Below are 18,161 nucleotides of genomic sequence, written 5' to 3'. Positions count from 1 at the left end.
CACTAAAAGCACTCCACAGGTGGTATACACTCTTAAATTTTTATTCTTATTTTTCTATTGATTATTACATTTATTTACACTTCAAATGTTATCCTCATTTCCAGTTTCACCTCCAAAAATCCTTATCTCATCCCCCCTCTCCATGCTTCTATGAAAGTGCTCCCCCACCCACCCACTCACTCTCACCTCACTGCCCTAGAATTCCCCTACACTGGGGCATCAACCTTTCCCAGGACCAAGGGCCTCCCCTACCACTGAATCCAAGTTAGGCCATCCTCTGCTACATAAACAGGTGAAGCCATGGGTCCCTCCATGTGTACTCTTTGGTTGGTGGTTTACTCCTTGATAGCTCTGGGTGGTCTAGTTGGTTGATATTGTTGTTCTTTCTATGGGGTTATAAATCCCTTCAGCTCCTTCAGTCCTTCCCCTAACTCCTCCATTGTGGTCCCTGTACTCAGTTTCATGGTTGGCTGTAAGCATCTGCATCTGTATTTGTCAGACTCTGGCAGTGTCTCTCAGGAGACAACTATAACATGCTCCTGTCAGCAACCACTTCTAGGCATCAGCAATAGTGCCTAGGTTTGGTGACTGCATTTGGGATGGATCCCCAGGCAGTCTAGATGCCCTTTCCTTCAGCCTCTGCTCCACTCTGTCACTATATTTCCTTTAGCCAGAAGAAAGTATGAGTTAAATTTTTTTAGATGGGTGGTTGGCCCCATCCCTCAACCAAGAGACATGCCTAACCATTGGATATGGTCTCTACAGGTTCTCCCTTTGTTGGGTGTTTCAGTTGATGTCATGTCGTTGGGTTCTGGAAGCCTCTTACTTTCCTGGTATCTGGGACTTTCTGGTGGCTACCCTCAGTTTCCCAACCCCCACTGTACACACTTCTGTTCAATTTCTTGACCCTCTGTAAACCCCCCATCTCCTCACTCACCTGATCACTCACCCTTTCCCCCTCCTCTTTCCCTACCAAATTCCTTCCTCCCTCTACCTCTCTTGATTATTTTCTTACCTTTCCTAAGTAGGATTTGCAGCATCCACACTTTAGTCTTCCTTCTTGAGCTTCATACAGTCTATAAGTTGTATTGTGATTATTCTGAGCTTTTTTAGAAATACCCACTTGTGACTGAGTACATACCATGTGTATTCTTTTGTGACTGTGTTACCTCACTCAGAATAATATTTTCTAGTTCCATCCATTTGTTTGCAAATTTAATGAAGTTGTTTTTAATAGCTGAGTGAAATGTACCACAATTTCTGAATTCATTCATCAATTGAGGGACAGTTGGGTTGTTTTCAGCTTCTGGCTATTATAAATAAGACTGCTATGAACTTAGTGGAGCATATGCCCTTGTTATATGTTGGAGCATCTTTTGGGTATATGCCCAGGAGTGGTATAGCTGGGTCCTCAGGTGGTACTAAGTCAAGTTTTCAGAGGAACTGCCAGACTAATTTCCATAGTGGTTGTACCAGCTTGCAATCCCACCAGCAATGGAGGAGTGTTCCTCTTCCTCCACATCCTCACAAACATCTGCTGTCACCTGAGTTTTTTATCTTAGCCATTCTGATTGGTGTGAGGTGGAATATCAGGGGTGTTTTGATTTGCATTTCCCAGATGACTAAGGATGTTGAATATTTCTTTACGTACTTCTCAGTCATTTGAAATTCCACAGTTGAGAATGTTGTTTAGCTCTGTACCCCATTTTTAAATAGGATTATTTGGCTCTCTGGGTCTAACTTCTTGAGTTCTTTGTATATTTTAGATATTAGCCCTCTATCAGATGTAGGATTGGTAAAAGATCTTTACTAATCTGTGGGTTGCTGTTTTGTCCAGATGACATCGTCATTTGCCTTACATAATCTTTGCAATTTTATGAGGTCCCATTTCTCAATAGTCGATCTTAGAGCCTCGGCCATTGGTGTTCTGTTCTGGAAAATTTCCCCTGTGCCAATGTGTTCTTTCCCACTTTCTCTTCTACTAGATTCAGTGTATCAGGTTTTATATGGAGGTCCTTGATCCACTTGAACTTGAGCTTTGTACCAGGAGATAAGAATGAATCAATTTGCATTCTTTTACATGCCTACATTCACTTGAGCCAGTACCATTTATTGAATATATTGCCTTTTTTTTTCACTGTATGGTTTTAGCTACTTTGTCAAAGATCATGTGATCATAGGTGTGTGGGTTTAATTCTGGGTCTTCAATTCTATTCCACTGATTTACCTGCCTGTTTCTGTGCCAATACCATGTATTTTTTAATCACTATTACTCTGTAATATGGGGTCACTTAAGTATACTAAGAACTCATCTGTAAAGAGTGATAGAGTGATATTTTGACTTCTTCCTTTCCAACTTGTAACCCTTTAACCTCCTTTAGTTGTCTAATTACTCTGGCTAGCAATTCAAGTGCTATACTGAACAGATAGGGAGAAAGTAGACATCCTTATCTAGTCCCTAATTTTGGTGGGATTGCTTCAAGTTTCTCTCCATTTAGTTTGATGTTGGCTACTGGTTTGCTGTATATTGTTTTTATTATATTTAGTTATGGGTCTTGAATTCCTGATCTTTCCCAGATTATTAACATGAAGTGGTGTTGAATTTTGTCAAAGGCTTTTTCAGCATCTACTGAGATGATCATGTATTTTTTTTCTTTGTATATGTATTGTATATATATTGGGTTATGTTGATGGATTTCTGTATATTGAACCATCACTGCATCCCTGGGATGAAGCCTACTTGATTATGGTGGATGAATATTTCTATGTGTTCTTGGATTCAGTTTGCAAGAATTTTATTGAGTATTTTTTGCATCGATATTCATGGAGTTCTCTTTCTTTGTTGGGTCTTCATGTTGTTAAGATATAAGTGTGATTGTGGCTTTATTGAAAGAATTAAGTATTAAAAAGAATTAAGTAGTGTTCCTTCTGTTTCTATTTTGTGCAATAGTTTGAAGAGTAAGGGTACTAGGTCTTCTTTGAAGGCCTGATAGAATTCTTTATTAAAACCATCCAGTCCTGGGCTTTTCTTGCTTGGAAGACTTTTAATGACAGCTTCTATTTCTTTAGGGGTTATGGGAATGATTTGATGGTTTATCTGATCCTGATTTAACTTTGGTACCTGGTATATGTCTAGAAAATTATCCATTTTATCCAGATTTCCCAGTTTAGTTGAATATAGGTTTTTTTTTTGTTTTGTTTTGTTTTTTTTTTTTTGGTAGGATCTGATTTTTTCCCCTCAATTTCTGTTGTCATTTCTGATTTGGTTAATTTGGATACTGTCTCTGGTGCCCTCTGGTTAGTCTAAGTGTTTATCCGTTTTGTTGATTTTCTCAAAGAAAAAGCTCCTGGCTTTGCTAAAGTTCTCTTCATTTGTACTTGGTTGATTTCAGTCCTGAGTTTGATTATTTCCTACCTTCTACTCCTTTTGGGTACATCTGATTCATTTTGTTCTAAAGCTTTCAGATGTACTGTTAAGCTGCTAGTATGTGCCCTATCCAATTTCTTTAGGGAGGCTCTTAGAGCTATGAGTTTTTCTCTTAGCACTGCTTTCATTATGTCCCATAATTTTGGGTATGTTGTGCTTTCATTTTCATTAAATTATAAAAGGTCTTTAATTTCTTTCATATTTCTTCCCTGACCAAGTTATCATTGAGTACATATTTGTTCAGCTTCCATGTGCATGTGGGCTTTCTATTCTTTTTGTTGTTACTGAATGTGGGGCCATGGGTGAAGAGGAAGAGGGGAGTAGCAGAGAGTGCCTATATCTGGCCAGAGTTCCAGTGCTCTGGGTGGGCAGATGTGGGAGGACTGCTGGACGCTTTCCAAGTGGCCCGGGTGGGCATCTGGCTGTGTGAAGCCATTGACCCCACACGGCATGGGGTGGACAAGGGGCAGCCCCTGGTACCAGGTTCTCAGTCTCTGGCATCCCACACTGGATACAGCGGAGGAGCTGAGAAAAGAATAGGAGACCCAGGGTGCCACTGGGCCCAGAGATATGGGAAGAGAGGGCAGGGGGAAAGAAGGGTGCTGGGTGGTTCCAACGCAGATGAGAGTCTCTGTCTATAGTCTGGTCCATAGCTGGAGCACTGGAAGGCCTTCTGAAGGGAGGTTAGAAGCAGCTCATTAGAAGAAAGCCTATCCCATCATCCATGCATGGTGGGCCTTGATGTACACAGACATTCTATGGTTTTAGAGCTTTATTGTAGAAAAGCATGGGGAAAGAGAGAAAGTAAAAAGAGAGAGAGAGAGAGACTGGCCATGGCCAAGAGGAGAGAAGGGAGAAGGGAAAGAGATAAAGAGTGTTAGAGAGTAAGACAAGTGAAGGCTTACAGAGAGAGAGGTAAAAGCTTAGAGAGTAAGAGAGAGAGAAAGTTTAAAGAGAGTGAGGCAGGGCCAAGCAGCCCCTCTTATAGTGGGCTGCTTATCTTGCTGTTGCTAGGTAACTGTGGGGAGGAGTCCAGCCAGAAGGCCAGAAGCTTAGGACATTGTCTACATGACTGAAAGACACATGCCTCTCCTGTGGGGCTGTGGGGGTGGTAACTTCATCAGGAGTCAGGGGTCCAGGAGACATGATCGAATGCCTTCCATCCCATGTAGGTGGAAACTACCACCCACCAGATCCCACAGGGCTCAAGAACTAAACTTGACTGGAGACCAGGCTGTCTGTACATAGCCCATTGCCCCACAACTGAAGACCATCCTTAGTCTGTGGTGATCTGATAGGATGCGTGGGATTGTTTCAATCTCCTTGTATCTGTTGAGACTTCTTTTATGTCTGATTATATGATCCGTTTTGGAGAAGGTACCAAGAGGTGCTGAGAAGAAGGCATATTCTTTTGTTTTAGGGTGAGATGTTCTAAAGATATCTGTTAAATCCATTTGGCTCATAACTTCTGTTAGTTTCACTGTCTCTGTTTAATTTCTGTTTCCACAATTAGTCCATTGTTAAGAGTGGAGTGTTGAAGTCTTCCACTATTATTTTGTGAATTTCACTGTGTGCTTTGAGCTTTATTAATGTTTCTTTTAGATATATGAGTGCCCTATCGTTGGGGCATAGATGTTTAGAATTAAGAGTTCATCTTGGTAGATCTTTTCTTTGATGAGTATGAAGTGTCCTTCCTTATCTTTTATGAAAACTTTTGGTTGAAAGTTGATTTTATTCGATGTTAGAATGACTACTCCAGCTTGTTTCTGTGGACCATTTGCTCAAAAATTATTTTTTCAGCCTTTTACTCTGAGGTAGTGTCTGGTTTTGTCACTGAGGTGCATTTCCTGTATGCAGCAAAATGTTGGTCTGTTTACATATCCATTCTGTTAGTCTGTTATTGGGGAATTGAGTCCATTGATGTTAAAAGATATTAAGTACCATTGATTTTTGCTTCTCGTGATTTCTGTTGTTATAAGTGAAATTATGTTTTTGTGGCTATCTTCTTTTTGGTTTCTGGTAAGAAGATTAATTTCTTGCCTTTTCTTGGGTGTAGAGTCCCTTCCTCCTTGTGTTGGAGTTTTCCATTTAGGGCTAAATTTTTTGAAAGATATATTTAAATTTGGTTTTCTCATAGAATATCTTGGTTTCTCCATCTATGGTAATTGAGAATTTTGATAGGTATAATAGCCTGGACTAGCATTTTTGTTCTCTTAGGATCTCTATGACATCTGCCCAAGATCTTCTGGCTTTTAGAGTCTCTGTTGAGAAGTTAGGTGTAATTCTGATAGATCTGCCTTTGTATGTTATTTGACCTTTTCCCCTTACTTTTTAAATATTCCTTCTTTGTTCTGTGCATTTGCTGTTTTGGTTATCATGTGTTGGGAAGAATTTCCTTTCTGGTCTAATCTATTTGGGGTTCTGTTGGCTTCTTTTATGTTTCTGAGCATCTCTTTCTTTAGGTTAGAAGTTTTCTTCTATAATTTTGTTGATGATGTTTACTGGCCCTTTGATTCGGGAACCTTCATTCTTTTCTATACCTATTAACCTTAGCGTTGGTCTTTTCGTTGTGTCCTGTATTTCCTGGATATTTTGTGTTAGTAGCTTTTTCATTATGCATTTACTTTGTTGTGTCAATATTTTCTATGGTATCCTCTACGCCTGTGATCCTTTCTATTTCTTGCATTCTGTTGGTGGTACTTGCATCTGTGACTCCTGATTTTTTCCTAGGTTTTTCATCTCCAGCGTTGTCTATCTTTGTGATTTCTTCATTGTTTCTATTTCTGCTTTTAGATCCTCAATGGTTTTGTTCAATTCCTTTACATGTTTGTTTGTGTTTTTCTGTATTTAATTAAGAGATTTATGTTTTTCCTCTTTAAGTGCTTCTACCTGTTTACCTTTGTTCTTCTGTATTTCTTTAAGGGAGTTTTTTATGTCCTTCATAAAGAGTTAAATTGTCATCTTAAGATATGATTTTAAATCAGAATCTTGCTTTCAGGTGTGTTGGGGTATCCAGCGGTAGCTTTGGTGGGACAACTGTGTTCTGATTATGCCAAGTATGCTTAGTTTCTGTTGCTTATGTTCTTGCACTTGCTTCTCTACATCTGGTTATCTCTGGTGTTAGCTGGTCTTGTTGTTCCTGACTGGAGCTTGTCAATCCTCTAAGCCTATGAGCCTGGTTGTGTCAGAACTCCTGTGATCTTATATGTATCAGTACTCCTTGGAGACAAGCTATCTCCAGGCAGGATTGGGGTGCAGAGAGCTGTGGCACAGAGTTAGTACCACAGCACAGATCAGTATATACTCTTATGTGTGCATATATATCATGTGACAATAACAGTTAAAAGATAAGAGACCATGAACTTGAGAAAGAGTGGCATGCATAGAAGGATTTATAGAAAGAATGAGTAGAAATTATGTAAATATAGTATATATTATAAATTAAATTAATTTCAAAATTAAATTTCTAGCTGGGTGTGGTGGCACATGCCTTTAATCCCAGCACTTGGGAGGCAGAGGCAGACGGATTTCTGAGTTTGAGGCCAGCCTGGTCTACAGAGTGAGTTCCAGGACAGCCAGGACTACACAGAGAAACCCTATCTAGGAAAAAAAATAATAATTTAAAAATTAAATTCCTAATGGTTAAGTTAAATGCCTCTGAATTGTGAAGTTAAACATAGTTAAATGTCTTTCCTACAAATATAAGAATTTGAATTTGGATTGCCAGAACCCAAGCAATCTCATGTGGACATCATGGCTTGCTTCTAATTTTATTCTCGGAAGTAGAAGGTGGAGTCCCCATGGCATACTGGCTACAGAGCTCTGGGTTTGACTGACAGTGAACAAGTTGAAAGAAAATATAAGCCTGATTACTATCACCAGCTTCAGGCATCTAAATGAACATACACTCATGTGTATATGCACCTAGACATATGTGAGCCCAAATGCATACAGAAACACACACACACACACACACACACACACACACACACACATATGGAAAATGGGAGAGTGAAAAAGACAAGATAAAGAATACAATATGCAAAAGACAAAAATTACAATTTTTCATATAGTCATAATTACATGATTTACATATTTAGCAATTTTATATGTATAACTAATCTCATGATTGAACTTATAGTGAAACAAGGATGTGTTCCTCAATAAAGATATATGACTTGTGAGAACAAATTATGGGTTTTTTAAAGTATATTTGTCCTTTATATAAATGTATATTCTTAAATGGTTCTTGTGTCATTTTGCAATAACTTTGGGGGAGAGCATTAGGAAGATTGTTTCAGTAACAGAGAGCAGAATTTTTTCCATTAATTTATTGACTTATTCATTATATAAACCAATTGCTGCCCCCCTCTTTATTTCCCCATCCCCTTCTCCTCAGAGAGGGTGTGCTTCTAGAATATTGCTCCACTCTGGTGCATTAAATCTCTGCAGGTGTTTCTTCTCCCCCTGAGGTGAGATATTGCAGCCCAGTCTGGAAACAGAATTCACAGACAGGCAACAGCTTTAATCACAGCCCCTACTCCAATTGTTGGGGAATCCACATGGAGACTGAGCTGCACATCTGCTACATATATGTCATTCCTTGGTCAAGCCCAGGAATGTTCTTTGGTTGGTGGCTCAGTCTCTGAGAGTCTGAGAGCATAAATCTTAATCAAATGAGTTGCTTGCCATGTACACTTGAAATCAAATTATAAGAACTCCAGAAAGTAAACAGAATGAAGTTTGTCTACCATCTGACTAGTGTTCCAGGCTCTAGGAGTCTCTCTCCCTTGGAGATTTGGTGACTAGTAGATTGTTCATGCTCCAGTGGAAGGCCACATGCTTATAGGCACCATAAACTGTCCTCATAAGGTTATTAATAACTAAAAAGAAAACAAATGAGATGACATAAAGCTAGGAGGAACATAAAGTGGGGAAGGTAGGACTCGTTATAATTTCCTCACGAAGAGTCTTTTTAGGGCACTCTTAACATCTTTATTCCTAAGACTATAGATGAAAGGGTTCATCATAGGGGTAACTACAGTGTACGTGACTGAGGCTGTTGCACTTGCTTGTGAGCTATGGTTTGCGGCAGAACTGAGGTACACTCCTAGGCCTGTACAGTAAAATAAAGAGACGACTAATAGATGAGATGCACAGGTGGAGAATGCTTTGTACTTCCCATGAACTGAGGACATTGCATGTATGGAGGACACTATCTTGAAGTAAGAATAGAAGACACCAGCAAGAGGAACAATAGCTAGCAGCACAAGTGTAAAATATATCACCATATCATTAAGAAATGCATCAGAACAAGTGAGTTGAATCACCTGATTAGGTTCACAGAAGAAGTGTGGGATTTCCGGCTGTGTGCAGAAGGGCAGCTCCAACATCATTAAGCTTTGAAATAAGGCATGCAGAACACTTACAATCCAAGACACCAGAACCAGAAATCCACAGAGCTGGTAGTTCATGATAACTGTGTAGTGCATAGGGTGACAGATGGCCACATAACGGTCATAGGCCATGATAGTGAGCAAGAAGTTGTCCAATTCTACAAAAAGCAAGAAAAAGTATATCTGGGTAATGCACCCTGCATAGGTGATGACCTTGTTTTGGGTCTGTAAGTTCACTAACATCTTTGGAATAGTAGTTGAAATGAAACAGATGTCCACAAAGGACAGATTAGACAGGAAGAAATACATGGGGGTATGCAGTCGGGGGCCTGAAATAATAGCCACAATAATTAACGTGTTCCCAACAACAGTAACCAGGTACATAGAGAGGAAAAGACCATAAATAGCAGGTTGCAGGTCTTTGTTTTCTAAAAATCCAAGAAGAAGAAATTCTGCAACTCTTGTCCTGTTACTTGAGTCCATGTGTTGAATCTTTCTAGAAATAAAGAGAAAACACAACAACTATTCTCCACACAAATAGATATTTTCACATAGATAAAAATAGTATTTTTTTAGCAAATAATTTAACACTTTGGCATGAATCTAATACTTTTAGGACAGTCTGTGCTATAACTTAGGAGGAATTCCTATCTCTCTATGAGCCTTTGTCCCTGAGAGATCATGTATACTGTAGATTTAATAAGAATATTCTTTTCAACACTTAGTACTATATAGGAAGGTACCAAGCTATAATTAAAGGCTAATGGTTATGACTATAATCCAGACACTCTGGAGGTTGAAACAAAAGTAATTTCTATAAGTTCATTGCCAACACATGTTATACTTGTGTGATACTTGCTGATAAAAATTAGGATTCAAGGCCTGCTCCCCAGAAAGGAAATCATGGTAAACACTATAAAACAAGTGTACAAAAAATGCCTAGAGGAGCTATAGCTCCTTGTAAAGAACATATCACTGTTATTTTTCTTAGTGACTATTTTGTAAAACTACTTTCTACACATATACATTTATATCCATAAATTTGTACTGGTCTAAACCTAGATCAGAGTAGCTTCTTTTTGGTGTGGGTAGTGGTGAATAAAGAGCTTTATAAACTGGTGGAAATGCTGAGAATAAGTGACTGTGAGATGAAGATCAGACATATGCATCAACCTCCAAGCAGCCAAGGCTCAGAACACATCAATGGTAATAGAACCAAGAAGACATAAGAGAAAATGTAAGAACCAGAGGATGAGGAAAGGTAGGAAAGGCTGGCCTCTGGGCGTGATTTAACTGTTATACACATGTTTTTATAGCACCTGTAATTACCTAGATGAGTCCCACATAAGATCAAGCCAGGCTTTAAAAAAAAAAGAACGAAAAAAACCAGCATGGTTGTGGGAGAGACTAACTCCCAGGAAAGGAACTACAGGTAGCTGATGGCTACTGGTAGAGGAAACAATCACTTTTCTTTGAGGTTTGGACCACTGCTGTTTTGCTCACATCTCAGAGGATTGTCCTACATCCTTGCACTTATGGGAAGTTCCAGTTGGAATTAATGGGATATTAAAAAGGGAGTATACGAATGCTGGGAGAAAGGTGTTTCATCTAGGAGCAGATGGAATAGGAAATGTTGGTGATATGATCAAGCTATGTTACATTTATGTATGAAGTTTTCAAAGAATAAATATAAACTATTGTTTTAAAATTTAAAAAACTGACTTATAGCCCAATGAAGTATGTCTATGCAATTGCACGTCTTTGTGTGCATGCCTTTGTATTTTTTTGTCTCTGTGTGTCTGTGTGTGCTTCTCTGTGTTTGTTTGTGGATGTTTGTCTCTCTGTGTGAATGCTCACAAATGTGTCTGAGGATCAAACCTAGGGTTTGTGCATACTAATCTTTACCTATGCCTTCAACGACTGGGGATGCTAATATTATAAATATCAGAATATGGATAGCAAGGAAGATGACATTGAAACAGAGAGTTCATGTAGCCAGGAGTTTTATTTCAGCCTGCTCATGTCAAATTCATGCTGTTTGTTTCAGATGTTTGAAGCCACCAAGGAGACAATGAGAAAGACAAAATGTAATGAAAGCTGATGCCAGAAAATGATGGTCAATAAAGTAATCTGAATGTTGTTGTTAAAATGCAACACAGGGACACTCATTCACATCATGTTTTCCTTGCATTTAAGTTTCTTGCAGAGGCATGCTATTAATTGAACTGGATGGCCTACTAACTGTTATTGATATTTGATAGCTCCAGCCAGTATAAGAATAACTTTTCAGTACAAACATCCAGAATCTTTCCTCTGAGAAGTGCTTGTCAACAAACAAATTATGGTGGCCCTCTGAGGCCATTTCCACCAAATCTTCCTCACCATCTACCCTCACTGACAACTCCACAACATACCCAGGAGAATGTGCTCAAAACTACCAACTATTAAAACTTTATTTTGCAATATGTTTTTGAAGCACTATTTTGTAAAATAATAATAATAATAATAATAAGTCAAAACACAAAATATTTTCAACCATAAATGACTGAATAATTAATTTATGACCATCTAGTTGAAATAACATAAATATAATGAAATAAATTGGTGATATGGCCAAGCTATGTTGCATATATGTATGAAGTTTTCAAAGAATAAATATAAAATATCGTTTTAGAAAAGAAAAAAAGACTGATAGCCTAATGAAATGTGTCTGTGCAACTGCATGTTCTTGTGTGCATGCCTTTGTATTTATCTATGCACGTGTCTTTGTCTCTGTGTGTCTGTGTGTGTGTGTATATATACATATATATATGTATGTGTGTGTGTGTGTGTGTGTGTATCTCCATGTGTAGATGTCTCTATCTGTGCTTGAATGCTCACAAATGTGTCTGAGAATCAAAAAAAAAATGAGGATAAATAAAATGAAAGCAAGACAACAGTATAGGAATTACTTATGTGATAGGAATAATCAGAAATATAGCTAATAAAATTCATGGTTTCTACAAAACCACATACAGAATACATATGCACATTGACAAGATTATGTAGATATTCCAAACCATAGAAACTGTAAGTAGACATTATTCTGTTTTCATGTTCTCAGGGTTTGGAGAGTCGTAAGGTAACTACTCTAATACAACATATATGTTTTTCATAATATGTTTTAAAAACATTTCTTTTTAAACTAATAAAAATTAGAACAGGGGAATTTAAGGAATTCTAACACAATATGATAATGAAGATTTCTTGAGCCATAAATGCTGATTGACTAGATTGTATTATTACAAACTTCCACACTGTATTCCACACAGTCATGCTGTAGAGTCCCAGCAGCTAGACATCATACTAAAGATCACTGTGAGTACAGAGATAAATTTTAAAACAACACTAATTACATCCCTTTTATTTTCATGTTTTTGTGCTCCCAAATTCAATACACAAGAGACTCACTCCACATGTATCTGTGTAACTTGTGAAGTGAAAGAAGTAGCAGAATGAACGACCATAAACCTTAAAAATCATCATATGCATGATAGCGAATGTCAAAAAATTTTAAAATTAACATGATAATACCTTAATAAACAGAAAAGTTAAAAATTTAGAACCCATACATAAAAAGAAAAACTATATTAATAGTATTTCATGTATATGAATGCTGGTGGTGCCTATAGGATATGTTCTTACTTTCCATCAAAAATATGTTATATCCATAATTATGTCTCACATCTTTCATACAGCTGCAATAATTAACTGTATTCACTTTTTTGTGCTAAACCATGGCAAATACCTTCTTTGTGTATTGCAGTGTCTTTTGTGGTTTTCTTTATCTCCTCACACAAAAATATCTCTAGAGGCCTGGAAATAAAATATTATAAAGCAGGTAATTTATTTCAAGGTATGCATGAAATTTTATAATAGATATGTATCATATTTTACATGGTCTCTCATATTCTTTTTTTTATTAAACTGCTATTATACCACACAAGAAAAATACTTTCTTAGTTCAAATGGTAGTTTTCAATCAGGAGTGACTTGGTTTCGCAAAGTGGTGAAAAAATAGTTACATAATCCCACACTATTTTTATTTCCTTATTTTTAAAATGACAATTTATTTTAGTATTTGTGCTCATTAATGTCCACTCCTGTGTGTGTACTCAGAGAACAACTTACAGGAGTCAGTTCTCTCCTCCACACATTCCTTTAGATTTTTGTGTATATGAAATAACTAAATGAAAAGAATAAAGTTTGTATAAAACTAAACCCAACACTTTATTGGAAATATTGCATTAGAGAACAAGAATATGATACACAACTGGTTGTGAAAAGAAAGAGCTTGCATAGATCCTGAGGAGAAAAGAAAGGAAATGACTAACTCTCCAATGTGTTCAACCTCACAGATCAACTGTCTTTAGGACCTGCATTGATCCATCTGTTATATAATTCTCTGTAAAGAATTCTAGTTAGAGTGAAAGACATTACTTTAAAAGTTTATCTTAAGAAATTGTATCATGGGGCTGGAGAGATGGCTCAGTGGTTAAGAGCACTGACTGCTGTTCCGGAGGCCCTGGTTCAATTCCCAGCAACCACATGGTGGCTCACAACCATCTGTAACAAGACCTGATTCCCTCTTCTTGTGTCTGAAGACAGCTACAGTGTACTTACATATAATAAATAAAATAAATCTTTTTTTAAAAAAGAAATTATATAATAAGATTTGAAAAAAAAACTTTTACTATCCTTTATCAGCAACACAGAAGCAGTAGAGTATGTCTGATCTAAAATACAAAAATTGTTTCATTTTGTAGCATTTCCCTTCATAAAGAACACCCTACTTCCCCTGGGGCTGCATGTGTTCCTTTACTGAAGGAATATGCGTGTCTTTTCCCAATAACGCCCCCTCTATATACCTCTATGCATGTGTATGGGGTGTGTGTGTGTGTGTGTTCATGTTTGCATCTATGAGTGCACATGTTTACCTGTGCAGGTGCAGGCCTAAGATTGATGTCTGGAACCAGTCTATATCCCTCTTCCATAATAATCTTTGAAGTAGGGTCACACCATCAAACCCATAGCTCACAGATATGACTCGTCTGGCCAGCCAGCTTGGTCAGTGAACTTCTACCTCTGTCTTCTGTCATTTACATGAGCTCTGAAAACCCAAATTTTGATTTGCATGCTTCTGTGCAAGCACTTTAAACACTAGGCTATCTCCCTAGTACCTGGTTTCCTTTTTCTATGTGCTTCTGTTATTGTCATTTTATTGTCATCAATGAATCCTGCATCAATCAGTTCAATGCTCATTTCTTTTGATAGCACAAGCTCATAATACCCACAATACAACCCACAAACCATATAGAGCTTAAGAAGAAAGAAGACCAAAGTGTAGGTGCTTCGATCATACATAGAACAGGGAACAACACAATCACAGGAGGAAAAGGAAAGGAGCAACCTGGGAGGGAGAAAGGAGGGGGAGGGGAAAAATAGGGGCAGGATCAGGTATTGACAGGGACAGGAGAGAAGTACAGTGTTAGGAAATTGAAACATTTAGCAGTAGGGGTTGGGAAACTGGGGGTGGCACTACAAAGTCCCAGACAACAGACCCATTGGGAATGACTTTAGCTGAAAAACTCAACAAAGGGAAGATAGAAGCTGTAGAGCCACTTCTAGTAGATAGGCACAGTCCACATTTGAGGGATGGGGCCACCCACCCATCTCAAACTTTTTAACCCAGAAATGTTCCTATCCAAAGGAAAGACGGGGGCAAAAAGAGAACAGAGAGTGAATGAAAGGCCATCCAGAGACTACCCCACCTAGGAATCCATCAAATCTGTAGACAACAAACCCCCACATTACTGCAGATGTGAAGAAGTGCCTGCCAGGAGTTTGGTATGGCTGTTCCCTTAGATGTTCTACTACCACCTGACAAATACAGATGCAGATACTCAGCCAACAATCAGGCTGAGCTTGGGGACCACAATGGAAGAGTTAGGAGAAGGACTGAAGGAGCTTAAGAGGATGACAACCCCATAGGAAGAACAATATCAACTAACTGGACTACCCAGAGCTCCCAGGGACTAAACCACCAACCAAAGAGTACACACGGAGAAACCCCTGGCTCCAGCTGCATATGTAGCAGAGGATGGCATTATCTGGCATCAATGAGAGGGGAGGCCCTTGGTCCTGTGAAGCTTGATGCCCCAGCATAGGGGTATAATAGAGCAGTGAGGAGGGAGTGGATGAGTGAATAGAGGAGCACCCTCATAGAGACAAAGGGGAGGGGGAAGAGGGAGAGAGGATGGGAGGTTTCTGGAGGGATAACTGGAAAGGGGGATATAATTTGAAATGTAAATGAATAAAATGATTAATTTAAAAAAGAATAATAAATATGTGAAGTATTATAAGTAATGAATCACAATGCAGGCATGCTCAACAAGGTCACTCTGAGCTAGGGTCCTGGCTCTCATGTTGACCTCAGATTCCATTCAGTTCTCAGTTCTCAGGTTCCATTCTCTTCTCCTTCCCTGCAGTATATCCTGTGTTCTTAGACTCACCTGGATTCAAGGCTAGGGAGGAAGGTCTCTCTCTCTCTCTAGAGAAGGTCAAAGTTTTTCCTGATGCCAGAGGATGGAGACCGAAGCTGTGTCTTATACAGCACAGCAAGAAGGAGTCAAGTGTTTTTCCCCTATAGAGACTTAAGACCTCAAAAGAGACCTTCTGTGCTGTCCAGCTTAAGACTGATCAGTCAAAGGGTAATCAGAGGAGGCATTTGCAGCTCACTATATTTGCTCATTACCCACAGTCTCTTCTGCTTAAATCATCCTATTGCCACCTGATTTCCCAGTGGGGTACTGGGCCTGGAAAGGGAAGAGTTTTATCCAGTTTGTTCCCAATAGAGCAGTTTATAATCCATTAAATATGATTTTTATTCATCCTACTCCATAGACATCTGATCTTCTAGCATATTTTCTACCTATTGTTGTATTCTGACCCCTCTGACCCTTCTTTGTTTAATGAAATTAAGAGAATCAACATTCAACATCCAAATGTTAAATCTTGGGTTTTATAAATATTATTTTCTCATACAATACATTCTAATACAAATTTCCCCTCCATCCATTCCACCTAGTTCTCTACCCATCCTATCTTTCTGCCCAGATCCAACCTCCAACATTCTCCAGTAAAGAACAGGCCTCCTAAGGGCCATCACCCCAACACAGCACAAGATATAATAAGATCAAGCACAAACCCTCATATTAAGTCTGGGTGAGGGAACCCAGTAGAAGAAAAGAGCACCCAAGAACACAAAAAGAGTCAGAGACAAGCCCACATCCACTGTCAGAAATTTCGCAAAACCCCCAAGCCAACAAGATAGATATTGTTTAAATTTGACTTTATCGTGGAATGTCTTGGGTTTTTTTCCATCTATGATTATCAAATGTTTTGCTGTTTATAGTAGACTGGTCTGGTCTCTGTGGTCTCTTAGAGTCTGCAGGATATCTGCTTAGGGCATTCTAGCTTTTCAAGTTTTCACTGAAAAATAGTAAATTATTCTTTTTTTTTTTTTTTTTTGATGTAAAAACCTGAGGTAGTTTAATGATGGAGCTCTGGGTCGAAACGTATCTCATGAAGGAGACAGTGGATTCGACCACAAGGCATGGAAGCTAGGGGTTTTTAAAGAAAGGGGCCTGGGGCTGGGGGAGGAATTGGCGTGGTTTCACATGATTGGTTCATTTAAACATCAGCAGCCTGTTAACATTTAACTTAGGTCAGAGGGCGGGAGATAGGGAGGTGTGTCACTCTCTTTATCTCTCTTTATCTTTATAGCCAAGCAGCCTTAGGAATGTCTTAACGATGGGCCTGCCCAGGCATGTCCTGGCCTGTTCTGCTATGTTCTCAGCCCCAGGTTTCAAAGCTCACGAATAACTCTTTGGGCTATTTGACATACATTACATGAATCACAGGTCTCAAGTTTTATTTTCTTTCATTCCTCTCTTCTTCTACTAAGTAATTCTAATCTTAGAATTTTAGAAGTCTATATCTCTATGTGGAGAATAGAAATCAACAGAATAAGAAGGGATAGTAAACAGAACTAGGCAGGGACCCTTCTAGTGAGGCTTCAGGGTCTGGGCATGTTGTAGGTGTACGTGGATCAGGTCTCTGGCTGGAACTGGTGAGATGTCTTTTGTGGTACCCGGCTCCTTCGCTGTAGCCAATTGTGACCAGCCTTCTTTCTGCACCACCTGAAAGCCTTTTAACTTAGCATACAGATTATTATTACAACAACATGTAGGTTTAAACACATCATTTAAGACAGTTATGGGCATGGGGAAGGAGCACCAAGTCTGCACCAGTTACTTTGGTTAATTTTGTCAAGGTCTCTTAGAATTCTATTCATCTTTTTTACCTGTCCTGAGCTTTGGAGCCTATATGCACAATGTAACTTCTAATCAATCCCCAATATCTTGGCCAGTCCNTGATTTATCTGGGCAACAAAGACAGGTCCATTATTAGACCTGATCACCTTGGGTATTGCAAACCTTGGGAAGATTTCTTCTAGGATCTTCTTGGCTATCACATTGGCCAACTCAGTCCTTCAACCATGAGGCTACTGCCACCGGTGTACCAGCTCGAACTCTCGGGCCAAGGCTGATCTGATCCTTCAGATCATTTTGAGTACCAGTTTCTTCTGCCAGAACGTCAGTGCAGTGATGAGTAGGTGAAGTCTTGGGCAGTAGGGTAGCGAGATTGAGGACAGCAGGTGGAGGGAAGGTCACTCATTCAGTCAACAAAAAGCTCTGATAATGTGTCACAGAAGCGTTGGTCGTCATCCATCAGTCAGGGGGCATTCAGATAATGATTTCAAGAGTGTGGGGTGCCACTACAGTTATTTGCTGTCCCACAGTGAGCTTATTAGCATCCTTGACAAGCAGAGCTATGGCAGCAATAGCTTTCAGGCAAGAAACCACCCGCTGGCAACAGGGTCTAACTTCTTGAATAGGTAAGCCACTGGCCTTTTTCAAAGTCTCAAAGTCTAAGTAAGGACTCCTCTGGCGACCCCTGGTCTCTCTTCCACATAAAGAGTGAAAGGCTTGGTTAGGTCAGGCAAAGGCTGGCCATCAGTAGGGCTTTTTCATTTCTCTAAAGGCTTTCTGGTGATCTGGGGACCACACAAACACTTCCCCTTCTTTGGTTAGGGGGTACAACTGGGAGCAAAAGTCGCCAACCCAGGTATCTAGAGTCTATAGAAGCCAACATTCACGTGGAAACTGAACAACACTCTTCTCAATGATACCTTGGTCAAGGAAGGAATAAAGAAAGAAATTAAGGACTTTTTAGAG

The 18,161-nt window shown here is 39.1% G+C and overlaps 1 protein-coding gene across 1 annotated transcript; it reads right to left on the bottom strand.

Annotated features, from left to right (window-relative positions):
* Nucleotides 1–8,344: 8,344 nt before the first annotated feature.
* LOC110303550 (olfactory receptor 1078) lies at nt 8,345–15,595 on the bottom strand. Its single transcript, XM_021174662.1, has 3 exons — nt 15,375–15,595; nt 12,611–12,678; nt 8,345–9,319 (listed from the first exon to the last, which is right to left on the bottom strand). Exon 3 carries the CDS (start codon nt 9,304–9,306, stop codon nt 8,377–8,379), a length of 930 nt encoding a protein of 309 aa, XP_021030321.1. The 5' UTR covers nt 9,307–9,319; nt 12,611–12,678; nt 15,375–15,595; the 3' UTR covers nt 8,345–8,376.
* Nucleotides 15,596–18,161: the final 2,566 nt, after the last annotated feature.

The sequence above is a fragment of the Mus caroli genome, chromosome 10 (genome assembly GCF_900094665.2).
Source record: "Mus caroli chromosome 10, CAROLI_EIJ_v1.1, whole genome shotgun sequence".
Taxonomy (NCBI): Eukaryota; Metazoa; Chordata; class Mammalia; order Rodentia; family Muridae; genus Mus; species Mus caroli.
This window is presented reverse-complemented; position numbering and strand designations above follow the sequence as displayed.

Bases quoted from the DNA above. Each gene is read 5' to 3' on its own strand.
- LOC110303550 (XM_021174662.1), bottom strand. From the start codon at position 9,306: ATGGACTCAAGTAACAGGACAAGAGTTGCAGAATTTCTTCTTCTTGGA.